The sequence below is a fragment of the Microchirus variegatus genome (assembly GCF_963457635.1).
Source record: "Microchirus variegatus genome assembly, chromosome: 5".
Lineage (NCBI taxonomy): Eukaryota > Metazoa > Chordata > Actinopteri > Pleuronectiformes > Soleidae > Microchirus > Microchirus variegatus.
The window spans coordinates 12,700,225-12,722,443 of NC_139806.1; the positions used below are offsets into that span (position 1 = coordinate 12,700,225).

A 22,219-nucleotide genomic window follows, 5' to 3' on the forward strand; every position below is an offset into this window, starting at 1 on the left:
ACAAACCATTGGTCAAATGAGTTCACACAGCTCTGAGCTGCACACAGGAAGTGACTTACTTTACGTTGAAGCAGGTGGTGGAGGCAACAGCAATATTGAGCTGGTAAAGTGAGAGAAAAAAGTGACAGAAAAAAACAAAAAAGGTTAGAGAATGCCTGTAAACAAAAAGACTAAATAATTTGGCTGTTGACTAGATAAGGAGATAAAGACTTTTTGCCCTCCAACCTCTCCTGCAGTACTGCTGTATACACATAGGCGTTCCCTCAGTCAGGTCTGATAGTATTGCTTGACAGAGCCCATTATCAATTCTGAGACTAATAAGATAATAACATACAACAACAAAATTAAATCACCAAACTGCAGCTTTAACCCAGGTGAGAAAACACTGCTGTGTAAAAGTTTGACTAGATTATACGATAAATAAGAAAACTGAAATTAACCAAGAAGTATTTTATCTCAGCAATATCACTAACAAATGCTGCCAGTCAGTCATTAAACATGAGGGGAATACCTGGAACCTCACAGAGGCTTTTCTTGTTACAGAGAGGAAGCAAGATTGAGGGCAAAATTACACCAGAGCGAAAGTGGTCAAACCATACCACAAGACACCACCACACATCTATACATTCTACTCATCTAAACAGTTTTCATCGTAAATTACACGATCTTACAGAGGAAGCCCCTTTACAGCACCAGAAGTGAGCGTTCCTTTGAAGCGTGACTCAGTCCAAGAATTCCCCAGAGGCATTTCATCGACACAGACGAGTCACGACTGCGACTTTCAATAAAAGTTTAGAGCAGCATCCACTCCCTCAGGCCACACCAATGCTAACACGCTGTGTCCGTAAATCTCAATCGGTAATGATTTCCTTCTTCAACAGAAAAGAGCGATATAAATGTAGCTTCATATATGCATATAATAATTTTATTCTATTGTCCCTGAGCATGTGATTAATGGGAGTAATGTTGTCCTATGAGGTAGAGATGTAGTCTGGGATTCACTCACCTGTTACACTGGTAGGAGGGGAAAAACAAAAGATGATGGTTAGTTCATTTACGGTTACATTTATATCATTGGAATCAATCTGGTCATTTTCCTGTGACGTCAGACAACAACAAGATGGGTGGTCGGGTGTGTAAATCCCAGTAAAATCAGCAGTTTCTGAAATACTCAGACCCAAACTGACATAGGGGGGCGAAAGGTGGGGTACATGTTTTGGACAAGTCTCCAGTCCATCACAGGACAACAGAGAGACACATTCACTCTCACATCAACACCTACAATCAGTTTAGTGTCAAATTTGCCTTTACCTCAATTCTGCAATTCTGCACACAAGGCAAGAACATGTGAACTCCAAACCCAGCTCTACTTGCTGCCAAGGCAAGAGCCTGTACATGCATATGTTTCAGTATAATTATTAAATCTTCAATTTGTGCCAAATGAAAATAATTCCAACTAAAGTTTAAACACAGTACATTTAAGATACTACACTAAATGTAACTTGGGATCAATTATGATGAAGAAATTGGACACAGTTCAATAACCTGGTGTTTTCTGTTTTTATCAGATTCCAGCAGTGATTTGCACAAGACTCATCCTGCCTGGGCCCAGCTGCAGGCCCATTGGCTTAGACCATGCACAAACACACACACGCACACACACACACAGAACTGCCTCCATCTTTACATGTTTGTAGTTGTCAACAAAAAAAATACAAGTTTTGTTTGTTTTTGTTTTTTTATCTCAAACTTTACTCAGTTGATGTTTACAAAGGATACAGATTGAATGCTGCTTTGGACATTAGCCGAGATGAAACCACACTGACATCAGAACCCATGAAAAGCGTCCGCTCCACCACATTGTCCCGCAGCCAGCATCTCCAATGCCAACTCTTTACACAACAAGACTATTTTAAGGCAGCTACAGGGGACTGAAAGTGAAAGGAAAAACCTGCATCGTTCTGAAAATGACTTGGGGGGGGGGGGGTCAAACTATAGCCTGGTGACAACATTTGTCTCTATAGCTAAACACACGCTACATCTAAACAGAGCTTCTGTAACCCGTCAATATAATAAATATAAATACATCTCAGGTTCTCTACAGTGTGTGAAAAGGACATGACAAAAATAGCTTTGTTGTCAAATGTAATGCAATCGCATAAATAAAAGGAGAGGAACAACTTTAAATTGTTATTACAACACGTGTAATAAAGCTTGAGCTTTAGAAAAACTAAAGTAGGCTTGACCCTTTCAAAAATAAGGCTTGGGCCACTGAAACGCATCTATAGTCGTCTTTTTTTTAATCTTCATAGTAGATGCGTGTCGTCGTTCCAATGAGCAGGAAGCACGCAGTGCATGATGTGGCCAGTACAATCTCAAACACGTGTCTGAAAACGACCATGCTTTATGCTTTAGATGTAGGAGTAAAATTGTTAACGTCGTCATTTTTCAAAAACCGATTGGGCTTAAAGTGTACAGTTCTGCTTTAGTTTAAAGTCACGTACAAAACAACAAAAACATTTCCCACGGTCACACTTCCTTTAAAAGATTATTATGACCAAGCATTGTCAAATATTATGATGAATATCATGGAAATCTATTTTTTTGTGTGTAAAGAGTTTTAGGTTGCCAATAGAAAAACAGTCCATTGTGTTAAACTGATAGCTGCTAAATATGGTGATAGAAAAAAACACAAAAACAACCTCTCATTTTGCTCCAGGTGGACAGCCCAACATTTTCCATCATTTAATAATTCATTGATGGCTTCTTCCTGAGGGGAAAAAAAAGAAAATCTACAGACTGTGATGAAACAGGAGGCTAATGATATTAATTAATGCACACAAAAGTCATTTGAAGTCCCAGCCGTAGTTTATAAATATGAAACCTGAAAGGCTGTGACAGAGGAGGAGGATGTTCCTATCAGCAGTAGCCAAAAACCAGACAACAAGGAGCTCTCTGCAGTGATTAAATGAGGTGAAGGATTGATGGAAAGCAGGTGAAAGGGGAAAAAAAACGTTACTCCATGATGGTTCGATAAATGACGGGCTCAACGAAGTCCTCTCTGTAGCGAGAGTTGACGACCCGTTGTCTTTTGGAGTTCTCTCTGACGTTGCTCTGCGCGAAGAGCTCAAAGCGCATGTCTGACGCCACCGACTGAGGACGGAAAAAAACAACACCGGGTAGAAAATGTCAGAGCTGGTTTGTTGCTACAAAACTCAAGTGCTATGACCTGCATGTTAAAAGTCACAAATCATAAAACACACACAAAAAAGGGAGATTTTTCATTTACCAATCGTGACTTGACTCGCTTGGGCAGATCTTCATCCAGAGTGTAGATGTCGTCTCGCTTGACTGTACTCTGTGAGCCATCCTCAAACTCCACCTGAACGTTCACACACATGTAAGTTAAACCATCACTATACACATTGGAGATGCTATATCAGCACAAAAAAACGAATTTTGTCAATGTATTTACTTTATCACTTAAAGGTCCCACATTATACCCTATTTCTCCAGGTTAAGATAGTTCCCTGATGTCCTAATGAGCATGTCTGTGACATGCTTTGGTCAAAAAGCACCACAGCAGTTCAATCACCCTGCCAAAACAGCCCTGTTCAGAACACTCTGTTTAGTAGTATCTCTTTAGGTTCACCTTTAAAAAAAAAAGTGAAACTACAGTAAAACTGTATACATACAGTTGTGTAAAGCATCAAACATGTATGTTGCGAAGGGATCATCACTCAACTATGCATATGTGTTGTCTGTATCTGTTTACAATAATTAATGAGTGTGTGCAAAACAAAACCACAGGTCTATGACCCCTAAGCTTTGTAGATACCGAGTCAATGAGGGGGAATTTACCATGACCATAGGGATCGAGTGTGATGCTACAAATTTGGCTCCATATATCAGCCCATCCGTCCACCGCACTTGAACAGCATCACCTTCAGCGGGTGGACCGAGACGGGCGCAGTCGCGGTTCTGCAAACGCAAATCAGAGCAAGCGGTGAACATTCAGAGTTGTTGGTTTACATCTGATACTTTGTGCACCAGCAGAGACATGAAACGTGCAATGTTCACCTCGATGTCCTCAGGCAAAAGGTTGTCGCTGTAGGAGCCGTCATCGAAGACCACCTCGAAGAAGGTGGCTGTGGTAAGTTCCACCACCTCGCTGTGGTAGTAACGGCCATTTTTGTATTTACAGATCACCCTCTGGGCCACTGACAACTCTCGCATGGATGACTTGCTCCGCTAAAAGACAAGAGATTAAGTGTTAGTAATGTCACAGGGCAGAAAAAACAGTCTACAGACCTACACTGTAGTGTCTGTTAGTCCAAAAAACAAGACCTTATGATGCGTTAGTTGAGTTTTACAGACTAGGATCTAAACACAAGCCCAGATTCCTGAACAAAACTTCACAGGTAATTAAAATTCAGTGAACGTTGCTGCATCATGTCTCCTGACAGACGCAAACATCTGTCTGTCTCCTCCAATTAGTGAAGCAGAGCTGGCTTCACGCAACACCACAAGAGCTGAAATCTCCAGACAGTTACTGTGCTGCTAAAAAACGGCACACTTGTCAGTAATCTCTAATAGCACAAAGGCGTCGTCACACTGTACGTGCAGTTATATGCAATGATGGAAGTAATTTGTGGACATTTTGGTGAAGTCTTACTCACAATGGGAAACAGTTGGGAAAGGCCATAACGAGATCAGAGAGGATTAACCGCTTTAAAACCTAATTGCACATTGTGTAAGGACAGATTAGGAAATTTCGCAAAAGATGTGCAAAGTGTGATCCTGAAAACACACACACGCTCATCTCCAGAGATACAGTTCAGTGTGTGTCTGAGCATGTCTGTGCCTGTTGGTTTGATCAGCTTCTTGCTGTAAAATGGACTGAAATCTGGTTACATGGAGAACAAAAACAATGGGAAAATGACTAAAATCTACACTAAGAGCTCAAGGTTGTGTTTCAAAACAGCACTATGTTCAGGGTGAGTGGTGTTAATGAAGGGGAAGCTAATAAAATCAGGTAAAAAGGTAAACCGACAAATACTCTCCCGAGAAACGAGGCTATTTCCTACAACATGCAGGTCAGTTCAGTTGTGAGTCATTACAATCATGAATCTGCAGCTTCCCCTTGAACTTAATCTGAGCTAGGGAACAAATATTCACCATTAACTAGGTGCTTACTAACGTAAATAAGTCACATACTAGCCCTTTATTAGTAATCATTAAGCACTTATTAACACCTTATTCTACATAACCTTATTCTACCTCTATTACGACATGAATTGAGACTTTTCCTACACAAGGTGTTAATACATGCTCAATATTTACTAATAAAGGGTTGGTATGCTACGTATATGCATGTTAGTAAGCACCTAGTTAATGGTGAATATGTGTTCCCTAATCTAAAGTGTTACCTTATATCTTAAAGTGACTGTTATTTTGCAGTGATACCTCAGGAATGACAGGCGCTCTGTGTCTGTGGCATGTGATGTAGACTATAAACGGCCAGTCATCTGGGTGCATGTGGATGCCAGCTGCCTGAGCACAGGTGGGGTGAAACGCCGTGGAGCAGCGCCCGTGGGAACACTGGACACAACAGCCCGTCACTTCCCTCTTCATCCGCTTCCTGCAGTACACACACTTCTGCCAGGGCGACAAAGACGAGGCATAAGGAGGGGGGGTGTTCAAAAGGAAAAGGGGAAGGAAAGGGGGGGAAAGGAAATGAGACAAGTGGGGAGGATGAGGGGGAAGCTGACCGAAAATAAAAATGATCATAGTGAACAAAAGAAGCAGACAGACAGACATGGAATGCAGATATGTTAAAAGGAAATTACACAACTTCCTTTTGATTTGGACCTGACATCATATGTACTTATTTAGAAGTGGACCCCCTGAGATCTAGACCTACAACAATAGACACAAGGACACCTATTGTAATCCAAGTCCTGCTACATTTCCACTGGATTAGTGTGTGCAGACAGAAAGGACAACTGCAGCGTCAGCCTTTCACTTCGTCTTCAAGATACAAACAACTCTGATTATTTTGAAATTTCCAGGGGAGAATACGAGAAGAGGAAGTGAGTGAGCAGGGACAAACAACAGGGTCTGTGTCAGTTTCACTGTCAGTGAGAACCACAAAACATGCCACTGAGGTAAACCCCTGTATACCAGGAAATTTGACCTGTTTATGAGTCAAGGGAAAAAATAGAATCGACTCATTAAGACATTTAAACCAACACAATGGAAAGTCTACAACCACAATGAAAGTGTGGTAAATTTAATTATTGGAAGGAAATAGTAGTAGGAAGTAATATAGGGTAATTTGAAGTTTCTGGTACCTAAAGTTCTCAGGGGTTACACTTTGAACATAAAGCTACATAAGTGGTGTGTCTAATACTGGTAGTCTTGTGCTCGGGCAAAGCTTAAAAATCTATTATCCGCTTCCTATTGGAACATCACCAACATCATTCCTCTTTCACTTCAGCACATTAATATTTAACTGGTTTCGATCAGCCAATGTCGAATTAACAGATTCAAAAAAATGTGGCATTATAGTTGCTGTCAACTATGACATTACTTACAGTGGAATGATTTACATTTTAAGCACTAAATAACCTTAAAAATATGAATTATATGTTTTAACAATATTTTATCTGACATTTTGGGCCACAGATTTTTTCTCTGCTTCGGGCCAAAACCAGACTCATAGTGTGAGGTCTGACAAAAAAAAGTCACATAAGGACGTACCAGTCTGAAGCGTGGCAGTGGTATGGCAGAGAGGTCGATGGGGCTCCGCTCAGTGATGTTGACAAAGCAAGCTTCCAGCACAGTGATGGCACACATCACATGAACCCACCTGTGTGAAAAGCAAACACAAGATAGATTTAGGGGCAAAATAGTTCAATGTCCAGGTTGCAATGTTTCTGGAAATGTTACAGCACGTAGCCAGCAAGGTTGCAAAATTGAAATGAATAAATATAGTGTTCAACCCCATGTACTGTGGGGACAAAAGGTAGAAGTTCATTTTTGAGCTTTGACTAAACTTTCTCAAAACAACAGATATCTCTGGACGTGAACAATCTGCCAAACAGAAACACACCGTATGCCCAGGCTCAACATCATGAATTCATGTTGAATACTTTCTTTTTCTCGTCATTATTGTGCTCTCTGGTGGCACAATTCTCTTGTTTTACTTACTTGTCATTGTTGGCTCGCTGCAGCGCTCCACCTCTCAGAGAGCACAGGCAGCAGTCCTAGGGAAAGGGAAGGACAGGGAAATACAACAATGTCTGTTATTCTGGAGATTCTACCTCAAGCAGCTGACTTCATAATATAGTATACAGTATAGCCTAAATGGGGGAGGATAATGTGTATGCACAAAAATGCTGCTTATGCTTGCTATCATGAACTTTTCGTTAATCTTTGTGGATTGCAGCGCAAACTCTCGAGCTGTTTTGAGAAGTTGCTGAGCGCTCTGCAAACTTGACAAACATGAATTATTTTGTGACAAAAACACTGATGAGTATGTGGATCAGAATGTGAATTGAAGCAAAAATTGACCCCGCACAACTACACCAATCTTTTCTGTAAATCTGCACCACAATGGTCTCCCTCTGTGGGTGTGCGTGTTCTGGTATTGAGCGCTAATAACTGATCTTCTGATCTGATTTTGCACAAATTAATATTTTCTTTGTGTTACACAGCAATGTAAATGAACACACATTACTACATTATTTGCTGTTGTTCTTCAGGAAGAATGTGCCAGAGAGGGTGTTTTAGAGTAATGTGCATATTAATTGTTGGGTGGCTCGTTCACATCCTCTCAGTTACACATTTGATTGGATGTATGAAGGAAAGGTGCACAGGACTCTTCATATGCACGGTTTCAAACATCAAGTAAAATACGTTTGCTTTTGTATCCCCCTGCACAATTGCTATGGCAGCTGTCTGGATTAAGTCTGCTGTTAACTGATAAAATAATTTAAACACATCACAGTTTTTCCATGCCTTTCTCCGTGGATGTCAAAAAAAACATGCCACATTTTACAGGAAACACTGTAAATGTTGACTGACTCAAATCACATGAGTAAATCACATGAGTGGTCAGGGGGAAGTGTAGTGAGCACTGATAGAGCTCTTAGCCACAGTAATAACATGGGTTGCAAGAGCTTGCTTAAAGAAAATCTGTGGCATCAGATAAGCTCCAACAAGCTATATAATTATTTCTATATGCTACAAATATTCATCAAGTTTAAGTTGATTGTTTCCAAAACTGGAAGAAAAAACAGTGTGAAATCAAAGTGATTTGAAGTATCAAAATGAACGGTTCAATGCAGCACTGCCCACTGGTGGTCAGGTGTGTGAGTGTGTGAGTGTGTGCGAGTGTGTGTGTGTGTGTGTTGGGCTACATTCCCAGAATGTCTACCTATTGTTCTGAGCAGAAAGGAATGCTTGAAGGCAAAGGAAAGTTCAAGATGGAGTTCACAAACAGAGTCAGGAGAAACTAAGACACAAAGGGAATGGAACAATAACGCCCTCTGTGCCACAGAGTAAGTGCCGAGTTTACTCAAGTGTGACAACAGAGGAGCTGCCAACAAGTTGAGTAGCACAGTGGTATTTTTATACCACTTTATTGGTAAAAAGACAATTGAAGCTTGTCTGTTCTGTAATCCGGGGAACTGGGCTGTGGTTAACTGCTCCATCAACAAATATTTCCACTGCCTAATTATGCATGTAGGGCCATTGAATTCATTTCAACACTAAGCAAAGTTATTTCTACTGAAACAAAGTATCCCGATTACTGTTTCAATGTTGGGCTGTCCTGACAGTGACACTCGTCTACTCATCCAAATATTCCAAAACTATTAGGGGATCTAGTCGGTGCCATGACCCATTTATCTCACCTCAGTAATGGCATTAGCCTCACAGCGCGCACACAGCCAGTCGTCTAATTCTTCTTCATCAGCCGACACACCATAGCAGCCTGGGAAAAAGAAGAGAATGGAAACATGTCACACATTTAATTATGTCCTTAATTTCACAGTTTGGTGATGTGACCGTTTGCCTTTACAAGAACAGAAACATACCAACTAAATCTTAAGAGCTCGTTGCACCAAAGACTGACAAGTAATAACTGAAGAAGTGATTCATTTCTACACCTCAGTGTGTGGATGGTACAATTAACAAAACACACATTACATTTAATTTCCACGTTCCAACCATGCATGATTGATACTAAGTAACCATCAGTGACAGAAGAGTGGCTTACTGGTGTGCACACGGACACAGCACTGAGCACAGCTGACAAGCCGGCTGGTCCCGTCCTCTGCAATGTTGGGAGTCGACAGCTGTCCCTCCTGGTTCATCTTGCTGGTTTGGGTGTTGAAACACATTTCTGGAATAAGTGGTTTGGACCACTGACTGCCTCTGGAACGGTTCACTATCATCACGCTGGAACGTCCACTGCTAGACTCAGACTTAAGGGAAAAAGATTAAATCCATGCGTTTGTTAAAATACTCTTTCATACACTCATCACATGCATGTATTCTTTTTTGTTTCTGATGCCTGCTTCAAACTCTCATTTTGAATAAATGCCAGCCAGCATTGTCAAACTGTAGCTGTTCACTGTATATTGATGTAAAAACTACAAACAACTTGCTTCATTAAAATAAAAACTGTTTGTAGTTCTCACTTGATGGTATGTATGGAAGATTAGGCAGATGGCGCAGAAGGGTGCCTGTTGTCCCATTCTCTTGTTGTACTCCCTCTCTGCCTCAGGGTTAAATGGCCGACTCTGCCACAGCTGTGCTAATGGCTTTGCCCACTCCTCTTTCTCCTCTTGTTCCACCTCTATATCTACATACATTTCTACATGGAAATGTAGAAATGTATGACACAAGAAAAAAAACCTTATTTATTAGAAAGAACAGAATGGGGTCAGGAACTTCAATTATGAAAGAGAAAGTCTGCAAAATAACTGTAGATGATGATAATGTGCTTACCATCGTCACTGTGCACCTCTCTGATTAGAGGGTGGTGGCGAGGCAGCTTACTGAGGAGCTCCTGCTGCTGCTGTTTCTTTACCACTGACTTACAATACGACTGCTCTTCTGCCACCTGCTGGAGCAACAACTGTGTTGCAAGACAAAAAAAATATAAAAAAATTACATTCAATCAAAACCAATTAACATCAGCTGCTACACTATTTGATATTTTAGTGTAGCAGCTAATGAATAAGCTCCATAGAAGTCATCTTGATTTTGTAAGTGTGTTGAAGATGGCGCCCGTGTTGGCAAGCCGTCAGCCTCGCTCCTTCGCTGTTATGTCTGTTTTCCTGCTCCTACTGCTTTTTGCCTTCGGATATGTTTCTGCTCTACTGGCATACGACCGCCAAACCCTCCTCGACCTCAGGGCTTGGTCAGAGTCCCTGTTGCCATCCGATCGCCCACTTTTCGATCAGGAAACACCGGTGCTGGCGGACATTCCCGATCACCTGCGCCGACTGCCTACTGTCTCTCCCCGGAGGGATCGTGACCAAAAGTCCCGCTCCAACGGACCCTGCGGCTCCAAACACCGATGCCGGCTGTTATGCCCTCTCCCCCAGAGAAAGCGCTCTAGAAGACGTGGGAAACGTGCCGGTGTGATCGCCCGTCTCAAAGCTCACCTGAGAGTCTTTTCCTCGGCTGAGCTGCGCCTAGGATCTTCTCCCCCTGTCCGGTTCGTATGCAGCCGATGGATCCGTCCTATCTTCCCGGAGCCAGCGCCGCTCATTACTAAGGTAAATGGACCCGCCACCCTGGCACAGCTTACAGCTCGAAGCTCGCGGAGAAAGTTTATTTACACCCAGCCTCCCGACACCGGCTCCATCTCATCCACCTGGCTCGCCGCTCTTCCTGTCGCATCGCGGATACGTCATCAGAGTGCTGCCACCGCGGTAAGGAATATCGCCGGCGGAAACATCGCGAGACTGTGCCATGTTGTGCGTGATGGAAAGAGAGGTGTGGATCCCAGCCTGCTCTGTCCCATCCAGAGGTCTACTGATCAATCCCACATTAAAACTGAACTTTTGAATGTCCAGTCCCTGTCTAATAAATCAAGCCTGGTTCATGATCACATTCTTGATAAAGATATAGACCTGATGTGCCTCACTGAGACCTGGCACCAACCTGAGGTCCTTCATCATTAAATGAAGCCTGCCCCCCTGGATACAGTTACCTGCAGAGGGCTCGCTGCACTGGCCGAGGTGGTGGCCTGGCAGTAATTTACCGCGACACACTCAAGCTGTCTCCTCTGTCTCTACCTGATGTGTCCTCGTTTGAATATCTGGCCTTCAAATCAAAACCCCCTTCCAAGATCAATGCTGTACTGATCTACCGGCCGCCCAAACCACACCCATCCTTCATCACAGAGATTCACGACCTTCTCACTTCGCTCTGCTCTCTATCCTCCAATAACATCATACTTGGTGATATGAACATTCACATTGATAATCCCTCCTCCCCCCTGGCAGCTGATTTCCTTCATGTACTGGACTGTCTCAACCTCACACAGCACGTTGATGCACCTACACACACCAGAGGGCGCACTTTAGACCTGGTCATCACAGACTCTCCTTCCATCAAAGATCTGTCAGTATATGACCTGGGCGTCTCTGATCACAGCATCATTTCCATGGACATTTCCTGCCCATCTCTCCTCCCCCAGCCTAAACGCGATATTCATTTTCGCAACATAAAAAACATCAACCCTGCCATCTTGCACTCTGACCTCCAACTGCTGGCCTCAGTCAACCTTCCATCAGTCAACAAATCGGTCGATCACTACAACCATTCTCTTCGCTGCCTCCTGGATATACATGCCCCTCTCAAAACAAGAACTGTGTCTTTCTCCCGCACTGCCCCCTGGTTCACGAAAGAACTGCGCAAGATGAAGGCTGCTGGCCGTGCCATTGAGAGGAGTGTCAAATCATCTGGCCTGGTGGTACACAAGCTGGCCTACAAAAATCACCAGAAGGCCTATGCAGCGGCCCTTAAAGAAGCCCGGTCCATCTATTACTCCAACATCATCAATAACAGTCCAGGAAATTCAAAACAGCTGTTTTCCACCATAAACTATCTCCTTAATCCCAAAAACCAAACCCATACAGAACCCACAGTAGAACACTGCAACAGGTTTCTTGCATTTTTCAAAGACAAGATAAATTCCATCCGGTCCCAGCTCTCAGGCTCCCCAGCTCCATTTCTGCCATCTGCCTGCCCTCAACCTGCACTTTTCAGCACCTTTGCTACAGTCACACAGACCGAAGTTGAGGGTTTCATCAAAAAGATGAAGCCTTCCACCTCCCCCCTGGACCCCATCCCTACAACACTCATCAAATCTAACCTGTCTGTCATAAGCCCTCTTATCACACAAATAATAAACCACTCGTTAAACTCCGGCCATGTCCCGCCCTCACTCAAGACTGCCGTTATCAAGCCTCTCCTGAAGAAACCCAACCTCGACCCAGAATGTTTCTCAAACTACCGGCCCATTTCCCATCTTTCATTCCTGTCTAAAGTGCTTGAAAAAGCTGTTGCCGCACAGCTACAGGAACATCTACAACTTCACTCACTGTTTGAAATATTCCAATCTGGTTTCCGCACTGCCCATAGTACAGAGACAGCATTGTTGAGAGTCACCAATGACCTTCTCATCTCTGCCGATTCTGGATCCCCCTCCCTGCTCATCCTTCTCGACCTTTCAGCGGCTTTTGACACTGTCGACCACCATATCCTCCTAAGCCGCCTCCACACCGACATTGGTCTCCATCATTCCACACTGGACTGGTTCACCTCATACCTCGCCGACAGGACAGAGTACATCAGCCTGGGCTCTGCCAGGTCCCAAACAGCCCCTGTTACATGCGGTGTCCCCCAAGGATCTGTCCTAGGACCCCTCCTCTTTATCCTGTACATGCTGCCACTGGGTCGTGTCATCAGCCGGCACGGCATCTCTTTTCACTGCTACGCCGATGACACTCAGTTGTACCTCCGAACTGACCCCAACCTACGTTCAACCCCGGTCCACTCATCATCACCTACTCTAGCCCTCTCCAACTGCCTGGAGGAGATCAGGGCGTGGATGAGTCACAACTTCCTCCAGCTGAACAGTTCCAAAACCGAAGCCATACAAATTGGTACCCCTCATCAGGTCCAGTCATCACCCATAACCACCATCTCCTTCTCTGGTCAAGACATCCCCCTCTCTACCTCAGTTACCAACCTCGGTGTGAAGCTGGACCCACAACTTACCTTTGTAAAACACATCAAACATCTGTACAAAACCTGCTTTTTCCATATCAAGAACATTTCTAAACTCCGCCCATTCCTCACCTTCTCTGATGCTGAAAAACTCGTCCACGCCCTGATCTCCTCCAGGCTTGATTACTGTAACAGCCTGCTCATCGGTATACCCAACAAACACCTTCAGAAACTTCAATTCATTCAGAACTGTGCTGCCCGAACTCTGATGAAAACCCGCAAATACGACCACATCACCCCCATTCTTCAGAACCTACACTGGCTTCCCATAACCTCAAGAATCCAATACAAAATCGCCCTCATCACCCACCTTTGCATCTACAGCAACGCCCCACAATACCTGAAAGACCTCCTTACCCCTCACTCATCCACCCGTAACCTCCGGTCCCAAAGTACCAACCTCCTCCATCAGCCCCGCACACGACTCCGCACCATGGGAGACCGAGCCTTCTGCTCCACTGCCCCCCACATCTGGAACTCCCTCCCTGAACACCTACGACAACCCCAGTCTGTCGATGCCTTTAAAAAAGGGCTTAAAACATTTCTTTTCGAACAGGCTTTCCTAGGTCGTTCCTAGATGTTTTTATTTTCTTTTCTGCACTTTCTTCTCCTCCTTTAGCTATTCTTTCTTCTGCTGATTTTAATCGTGTCTGATTTTAATCGTGTCTGATTTTTCTCTTAGTCTTTTGTTTATTTTGTTTTTTGGTTTCTGTAGCACTTTGAGATAACTTTATGAAAAGTGCTTTACAAATAAAATTTATTATTATTATTATTATTATTATTATTTTTGCAGAACATTTGGAGCTCTGTACTGTATGCACACATTTCCTGGTAATAAGCAGCTCTAATCATTCTGTTTGATAATGTTTCCACGGCGAGCAGCTACTTACTTGATGATTGTGAGCGATCGTCTTCATCTCATTCTGCTTTGGTTTCTCGTCAGGAACGGGGTGTTTCACGGTGACAATGCCACTATCCACGAGGGGGCATTGGGTACTCTGTAGTTTGAATAACATTGAAAAGTTGAGATAAATTTCAGAATAGTGTCTGATAAATTATTTTCTGTGGTCTGAAAAAGGGTTTGTTAGTAGTAATTCATATTCATGCTGAGCTGAAAGAGACTCATACAGTTCAAGTTAGATAAAAAACAGCAGTTTATCTTGACTGAAATGACAATGTTGGAACTTGGCACTAAAATACCTGTGCAAAAGGAGAGACACACGAGAAACAGTGAAGTCACTGACCTTTCGCTTGTTGTTCTTGGAAATGTCTTTCTCCATTTTGTTCAACTCTTCAGGTTGTGTCTGAGCCTGGACAGAATCAGGCGTGCTGGTGGGCTGAACCTCAGGTGTCTTCACTTCAGCCTGGACTTCAGTGGATGTCGGCATGTTGGGTTTTTCCACTTCCTGGTCCTGCTTTGCAGGAATCGGTACTTCTATTTCAGTTGGTGCTACTTTGGTAAGACAGATTTTAGATTCTGGCTGTGGCTCTGTTTTTTCACAGATTGGTGCTTGAGATGACTGAGGGTGAAACTGTGTAAGGGTTTTGTGCTGGAGATGACGGGGTTGATGCTCTCTGGCATAACTATGAACCTGGAGTTGTGTGTGTGTTTGACGCCGTTTTTCCAGAGTGAAGCTGTGCACCTGGAGAGTGTCTTTCGGACTCAGAGTCCTGTGGAAGAGCAGACTGGCTACACCCATTTTGCGGGCAGGCTGCGCTGAAGTTTCTGTCCATGCAGGTGTCACTGAAACTGACAGATGTCCATTTCTGGCATGGGACTGAGAGGAGATTGCTGGTGCTCGCGTCTTGGTATAATGTGGGAGTCGGCTTCCATCACTATTACTTTGGGCAAAGCCTCTGTGAAACGGATCCATCAAAGTGAGCTTGGTTGGTGTGACGACCAACTTTGGTGGACCTGCAAATTAAGTTTTGTTTTGAAAGTGAGGGAAAAAATTAGCTTTCCATTTTTATTTTCTTTGATATCAATTGCAGTAAACAGCCCTAGTAGTAAACAGGAGTCGATTTTCAGACAGAGCACTCATATAATGTTAATAACCAGTACTATGATGCAAAGGTTACATTACCTTTATTTCTCTTGCCATCTTGTGACATAGTACGTGGGGGTATGAGGCTTAGCCTGGGACGCTTCCCATACTGCGCCTCTTCTTCCTCATCTTCATCCTTGGGAACAACCTCCTCAGGCACCTCCAGGCACACCCTATGTCTTTTGGTCTCTATCCTCTGTGCAGTGCTAAGGATTTACAGGATGAAGACAGGAGACCGAGAACAGATGGACTTAGTCCCTTTTGATTTACATAACCAGGAAACTGTATGCTCACTGACAAATGTCTTGGGGTGCATAACCGAAGAATCTAACCAAATACATGGTTTTAAACACAATCTAAAGGACAGATGGCATTGAATGTTACTTGACTGCCTCAACCGCTAAATCCCAGAGTTTTTTCCTTTGTTTTTGACAACATGAAACCACAAACAGACATAGTGCAGGGTTATTATTATTATTATTAGTATTATTATTATTAATAATAAAATACATATTGTATGTTTTGTATTCACAAAAAGTTACTTAAAACCAAGGGGCTTTAAAAAGAGACTCAGAAAAACAAGAATGTGAATGTTGGGAAAGAAAAAACAACTCTGCATCTCTTGGCTCTATTTTTTAATTAATCTAATTAACTCAACCTAACTGCCATTAAAACATCACAGATATTAAATTAAATTGCCCTCTCTATGGCTATAACCTTCTACTCAGCTTTCAGCCAGTGTCATCCAGCAGCTGCACAGTGATTACAGCATGCAGCTGCAGGAGCTGAAATCAGATCAACACCTGAACTATGACTCAAGATAACATCCCAAAAGGCATAAATCTTGGTGTGAAGAGTTAGCTATAGGCAGCTGGACTTGCTTTAGATAGGTTAAACATGTATTACCGCTCATCAAAAGACTGAAGTTTAGGTCAGAATTAAAGAAGCTTTTTGACGTGAAATATCTTCTAACAAAGGCAAGTCCAAAGACAAGGTCACAGAGATGATGACCTTGTCTATGTGTCAAACAGGAGTGATGAAATCTTTGAGCAAATTATTACACTTGTATAGTGGGACTCACTTTTCTGCAGGAAGTGACTCACCTCTTCCATTCTCTGTCTTCCCCACCGCTGTCCACAGAGCAACTCTTACTGTTGCTGGGGATGTCATTGAAAGAATCCCCTAGGAATTCCTTAGCCTCTGGTGTGGGCCGTGAGTGGTCAATGGGTGCCGTATCTCGCCCTGCCAACCACAGTTCATAGCGATCAGGCTGGAACTTCTTCACAAATACATCCATGGAAATCTTCACCATGTCCTTCCGGCATGAACACTACAGTAGATAAAAGCAAATACAGATTGTGATTAAAAAGGAAAAAAGCATTGAAGAAAGCTTGTTGGGTTGCACTTCTGTCCCATCCGTTATTATTAGGCAATCAAACACTGGGATCTACTGCGATGATCGATGCTGAAGCATCACTGAATTAATTGCATCATTCAACTAAGGATCAAATCAAAGCATGGGACAATGGATTATTGGCACCACATTTCCCCTCAAATGTATACATGCTAAATGTGGAAATAAACAGAAAAGAATGTCATTCGGTAGTGCTCACCAGAACTGCTTGCTTGCCATATTCAATCCATCTCTCTGTGGCAAAGTTGGTGGACTCCGCACAGTTGAATCCATGGTTGAAACCAGCATGGTAGGAGTAAGGGAATGTTACCATGAACTCACCGGCCATCTGTGTAATCTTAAAAATAAGAAACAAAATAGTTAGAAACTCAGCCATATACATTTAGTTTATGTCGAGGTAAGAAAAAAGAGATCTCCTGTTGAATAAAGCCCAACACATTCTCTTACTTTTTCAAATGGAATGCCATATTTCTTCAGGATAGAGGGAGAGATCAGAGTCATCTTGTGCCTCAAAAAGGCCTCACAATTTTGGGCGCTACCAGGAAAGAAACCTAAGAGACAAACAGTGGGTAAACATTTATCCAACATGAATCAGACGAACATAAGTTTATAGTGTTAACGCATGCAGAAAATATTTCACCGCTCTCCTACCTTTGGCCAGCCGCTCCAATCTTTTCCCATGTTCTGGAGGAATACAGTACCTGCAGACAGACAAATGAGTTTGCATGATCATGGTAAACTGCATAGTGCATTTATCCATCAGCTCAACAATGCCTCTCTCAATAATAAATAAATAAAAAACAATAAATGGTCACTCCAGATAAATGTGTTAAATCGAAGCACTCTAGTATATCATCCTCTACTGTAGTGCCATTGATGAGATACAAACGGTGTACCTTCTGGTTGTAAAGATATAAATGACATCCATTTCACTGTGAAAGACAAAGTTAGACCTCACAGCAGACTTCCTTTACCACAATACCACAGGTTTCAAGCACAAGTGAGAACATTAAAATGGCAACATCTGGTGACAATTGCTGCTGTACTGAGAGCTGTGTAAGAATTAAAAGCTCAATTGCTTTTCAAGAAAATACTTTTTTCTTTTACCATGATTTGGGTTGTCCAAAGTGCAAGTAGTTAACACTGTAGAGGTCCATGTCCTCAGTGTGCCATGCAAAGGTGGTCTTCCACATTCCAAAATACAAGTAGGGTGTATTAACACCCTCTATGACAATGCCGCTGTCGCTTTCAACGGTATCCAAAATGGTGTCCAGATGGCCAATGTTCCACTCTTTAATGTCCTGCAGGAGTACAGCAAATAACACATGATATATAGTGGTGATAAAAACGAGTGTGATTAGTGTTATGAGTATCCTAGGTTTATCAAGTCTTTTTCTGATCATTTTCCAAGACATCAAGGGCTACTAAATTACGGTAACTCACAGGGTCATACAAGGACCCATTTACATCTGCTCCATATATCGGCGGGTTAAAAGTCACATTCTTCCAGTATTTCCTTTCCAGCTCCTCAAAGTCATCATAGTGTGGACCACAAAACCTGGAAAAGAATCAGTAACAATTAGTTCCAACACCATACATTTACTTTCTGAATTCATACAAGTTTTTCACATATTACGAACAGACATTTTTGACCTGGCGTATACAATCTTTTCATGGCACTATAACTGAATAAGAAATTAGAAAGCATGTCTCACTTTTCACTGTTGGCAATCCTTCGGAACTCTCTGACAGTCATGGACTTCTTCTGAATGTTGTACTGTGTGAAAAGGCCCGACTGGCCTGTCACCACCTGCTGGATGGGTGCAGGTATCACCAAATCATCTGTATCATCATAAGATCCTCGAGGCTTCCATTCCTTGGGTGGAACAATCTTGATAGAGGAAAGTAGACGGTGAGTTTTGTTTTCTATGATCATTCACCAGCAAAGCTTTGAACGAAGCATCAGAAAGATAATTTAAATTACTTTAAACATGGCATAGTTTTCAAAAACTGTTGATCTACTGTGATTTATACACGTAAGCACCTCTACAATTTACTGAAGATGGTCCAAAAATTGACTGAGCAGCAGTTCTCTGGGACAAAAATGCCTTGTTAGTTGCATGAGAAACACATGTACATCAGTACTTACTTTAGCCAGGCCTGCCTTGTGTGCTCCCTGGGACTCAATATATGCGATGTAGCGGCTGAAGTTGCTGAATTGCTCAATGGTGGGGTAAAAAGTCATGATCCCCTTGGAACCATTTTGGGAAACCCCGTCTGATGCCATCCCAAATCTCAGTGGCAGAGCCTGTATGTAGTAAATGAGAATAATTTTGATTCCGTATTCAATTTTAAAAACTCTATAATTAGTTGCGTAATGTCAACCTAACCAAATAATCTTTGCTCAATCTATTAATTTGTGACAATGTAAATTTCCCCAATGCGGGACTAATGAAATTACTATCTTATCTTATGTTGTCATAAATAATAAAATAGACCACCAATAAATAAATGATAGTTTAAATTGCCGCAAACACAAATATGTTCAATTCACCCGATCATATACGTTAGGTTCCTAATAAGTTTGGCGGGGATTGACTTGTCTGGAAAAGGCTGTGTGAAAGCAAACACTTCTCCTGATTGGTTAACCCGGCGGCTCTTTAACTCGACCCGACTGTGGAAGATAAGAACGTTAGCTCATTTGCTGACCTGTCCAAGAAACGTGCGCTAATTCCAGTACATAGCATAGCACTAGCTAGACCGAAAGCATAGATAAAACACCAATTACATTTAGCTTAGTAGATAGCGTAAAACAATTTGACGCGTAAAAGAGCGACGCTGTCAACATGTTTTCATTGTATCTCAATTGTCAGAGCAACAACACCTGGCTAGTTCCCGATAGTATCGCGATGGGATGCGAGTATAACCTGCCTTTCAAAACCCACCATGGCTAGTTAACATGCTAACCAATTCACCCGTACGGCATCTTTTTCGCAAAACATAGACACGCGTAACATCAAAGTTCTCGTCACGTACCGGGGTTAGTTGTAAAAACAACAAACAACAGGGCCTGTCAGCTGATTTTACAACTATCTGTCCCAAGACATAGACTACACCCGAGTCGTACCACCGACGTTAGCAGTTCCTGGCTAGCTTAGCCACATCTACTCAGGCTAGTATAGCATTGTGAGCTAGGAAGCCAACACTCTAGAGCGGCAGTGACATATCTCGATTTGTAAACACTCACCACTTCCTCTTGGTTGATTCAGAAGTTGTCGTCGGCGTTCTTAACACCTCGCAATCGACAGAAACGACCCTCGAGTACAGACGAGAAAAAAGACGACTTGCTAACACCTAGCTGTAGATCCCTGTCCTCCATTACCACTTCTACGCAGGCACGCGCAGCTCGGATTTTGTTTACCACAACACGCATGGGACACGTTCAGCCAATCAGAGCGCGCCTTTCATGGCTCGTTAGTAAAATTTAGTAGCGAATGTAAACATTAATCATTCAAGTATTAAATCTGTTTTTAAAAGTAATAATATAACATATTAAGCAGCCATAATATAATTTAATGTCTGCGTGTTATACAGTGTATTCAAAAGTACTGTAAATGTAATCTCAGGGTCAAAACGTTTTTTTTATATTATATTATATATACTGTTTTGATATTACTATTATCTATAATTATTATCATCTATTATTATTATTATTACTATTAACTATTTTAATTTTTTAAATATTAAATTATAACTATTTATCTGTATGAAAAAAAAACAGTGTACATGGATTCATTTTTTAAGTAATTACATTACATGCTATGAGTGGAAAAAACATTTCTAAAGATGATCATATGATACCATCCATCCTTCTTCTACTTCTTTATGAGGCTCACAGGGGTGGCGGTACACCATGGACATGTTGCCAGTCCATCACAGGGCCACATAGAGACAAACAACCATCCACTGTCACACCTACAGTCAGTTTAGAGTGTCAAATTTGCCTAATCCCCAAATCTGCATGGATTTCCGGGAGGGAACCGGAGAACTCGGAAAAAAAAACTCACCCACACATGGGGAGAACATGCGAACTTCATGCAGAAAGTTCCGGTCACAGACCCGGGTCTTCTTGCTGCAAAGGCAAGATGATACTAATCCTGCTGTATTCTTCATCTGGCCTTAGGTTTCCTCCCTGCTCTCCTCCTCCTTTCCTAAATAAAACCCCACCTGTGTTTCTGTGCGTGCAAACAAACAAGCACAAAATACACATAGACTGTGAACATCTTTTTTTATTTCATGCCAGGAATGGCACATTCATACACTGAATCCAACTGTCTTCATGGGATATATGATGTTATGTGCATCTATACTCAGGTAGTGCATATAATATGATTCCCATGAACAAATGCAATAATAACAGCACATTTTGTCAACGAGAGAAAGATAAAACATATGAGCACTGACAATTTGTATATGCAAGAGGACATAAATATGCACCCTGTAGCCCATACAGTTTCACTGACCTATTACACCAAAGGAAGCTTACAGTATGTTGCATCAGCAGCACTTGGTTTTTGGAAAGTCCATAGAGAACATATAAAGTTTTGGAGCCGTCAGTTCCAGGTCAGTTTATCTAATTTCATCATTTCATTTCTGTTTCTCTCTACTTGTTCCGTTTGCATAATTCCACTCACGTTGCATCAGCATTCTGTCAAAATGCATATATAACAGCCAGGATATCGAGTCCCTCTTTTTAAGATGACTCTTTCCTTTGTCCAATTCATTTCATTCCCTATAATAGAAACCCAGTTTCAAATTCACTAATTGACGCATTCTGCTATTAAAAACAGTATGAACTATTCAGTCATTAGATAAGCACTGTCAGGGGAGCATAGACTGTGCTTTTACTGTCCCACTATGAGACAAAGCAACACCCACGAATGAATGTCTTTCACTGAGCATAATATTTAGCTCATTCTGTCAGTCTAACACTATTCGATAAATAGGGTGGACTGGAGCGGAAAAGGGGAGCAACACACTTTCGTTTGCGTTTATCAGCTATGAGACACAACAGCTTAAAGCGGTCAGTAGAACCACAGTTGTTATGGCAGTTGCTGTTTCAGAAGAAAGGCAAAACAAATAATACTTACACTTTTAAGAAGAACACTTAATTGATTAGAGAGGAGTGCACTGGTCGTTTTTCAATATGACAATATACTTAAAGTATCTGAATCAACCCTTACACTCTTTCATTTTCTGAACTCATGCAGGGCCTCGGTACCTTGTATCCTTTGGATATTATGTAGTTTTGAAGAAATGGTTGCTTCCACTAGAGAAGGAGCTCCATGTTTGGAACATCTGTTTTTGCCAACCATTTTATACAAATCCCTTGTTGAATATTAATTTGTTATCATGCAACGAGAATTTGTGTGATTGATTACATTGT

The 22,219-nt window shown here is 42.1% G+C and overlaps 1 protein-coding gene across 1 annotated transcript; it reads right to left on the reverse strand.

Annotated features, from left to right (window-relative positions):
* Window positions 1-1,794: 1,794 nt before the first annotated feature.
* On the reverse strand, window positions 1,795-20,161 carry LOC310927128 (lysine-specific demethylase 4A-like). The gene is made up of 23 exons (XM_083889395.1): window positions 20,021-20,161; window positions 18,923-19,081; window positions 18,489-18,664; window positions 18,217-18,331; window positions 17,881-18,074; window positions 17,425-17,474; window positions 17,221-17,324; window positions 16,973-17,110; window positions 16,463-16,689; window positions 15,399-15,565; window positions 14,559-15,229; window positions 14,205-14,312; window positions 10,018-10,147; window positions 9,708-9,883; window positions 9,284-9,491; window positions 8,919-8,998; window positions 7,213-7,268; window positions 6,763-6,871; window positions 5,467-5,658; window positions 4,081-4,251; window positions 3,862-3,981; window positions 3,290-3,382; window positions 1,795-3,153 (listed from the first exon to the last, which is right to left on the reverse strand). Exons 2-23 carry the CDS (start codon window positions 19,058-19,060, stop codon window positions 3,016-3,018), a joined length of 3,561 nt encoding a protein of 1,186 aa, XP_083745521.1. The 5' UTR covers window positions 19,061-19,081; window positions 20,021-20,161; the 3' UTR covers window positions 1,795-3,015.
* Between the last annotated feature and the right edge of the window lie 2,058 nt (window positions 20,162-22,219).

What these genes read in the sequence shown, in the direction of transcription:
- LOC310927128 (XM_083889395.1), bottom strand. Translation starts at nt 19,060, where the DNA reads ATGGCATCAGACGGGGTTTCCCAAAATGGTTCCAAGGGGATCATGACT. An exon ending in AGATGGCAAGAGAAATAAAG is followed by an intron (nt 15,230 to 15,398) that starts GTAATGTAACCT and finishes CTTAATTTGCAG; the next exon opens with GTCCACCAAAGTTGGTCGTC. An exon ending in CCAAGAACAACAAGCGAAAG is followed by an intron (nt 14,313 to 14,558) that starts GTCAGTGACTTC and finishes TTCAAACTACAG; the next exon opens with AGTACCCAATGCCCCCTCGT.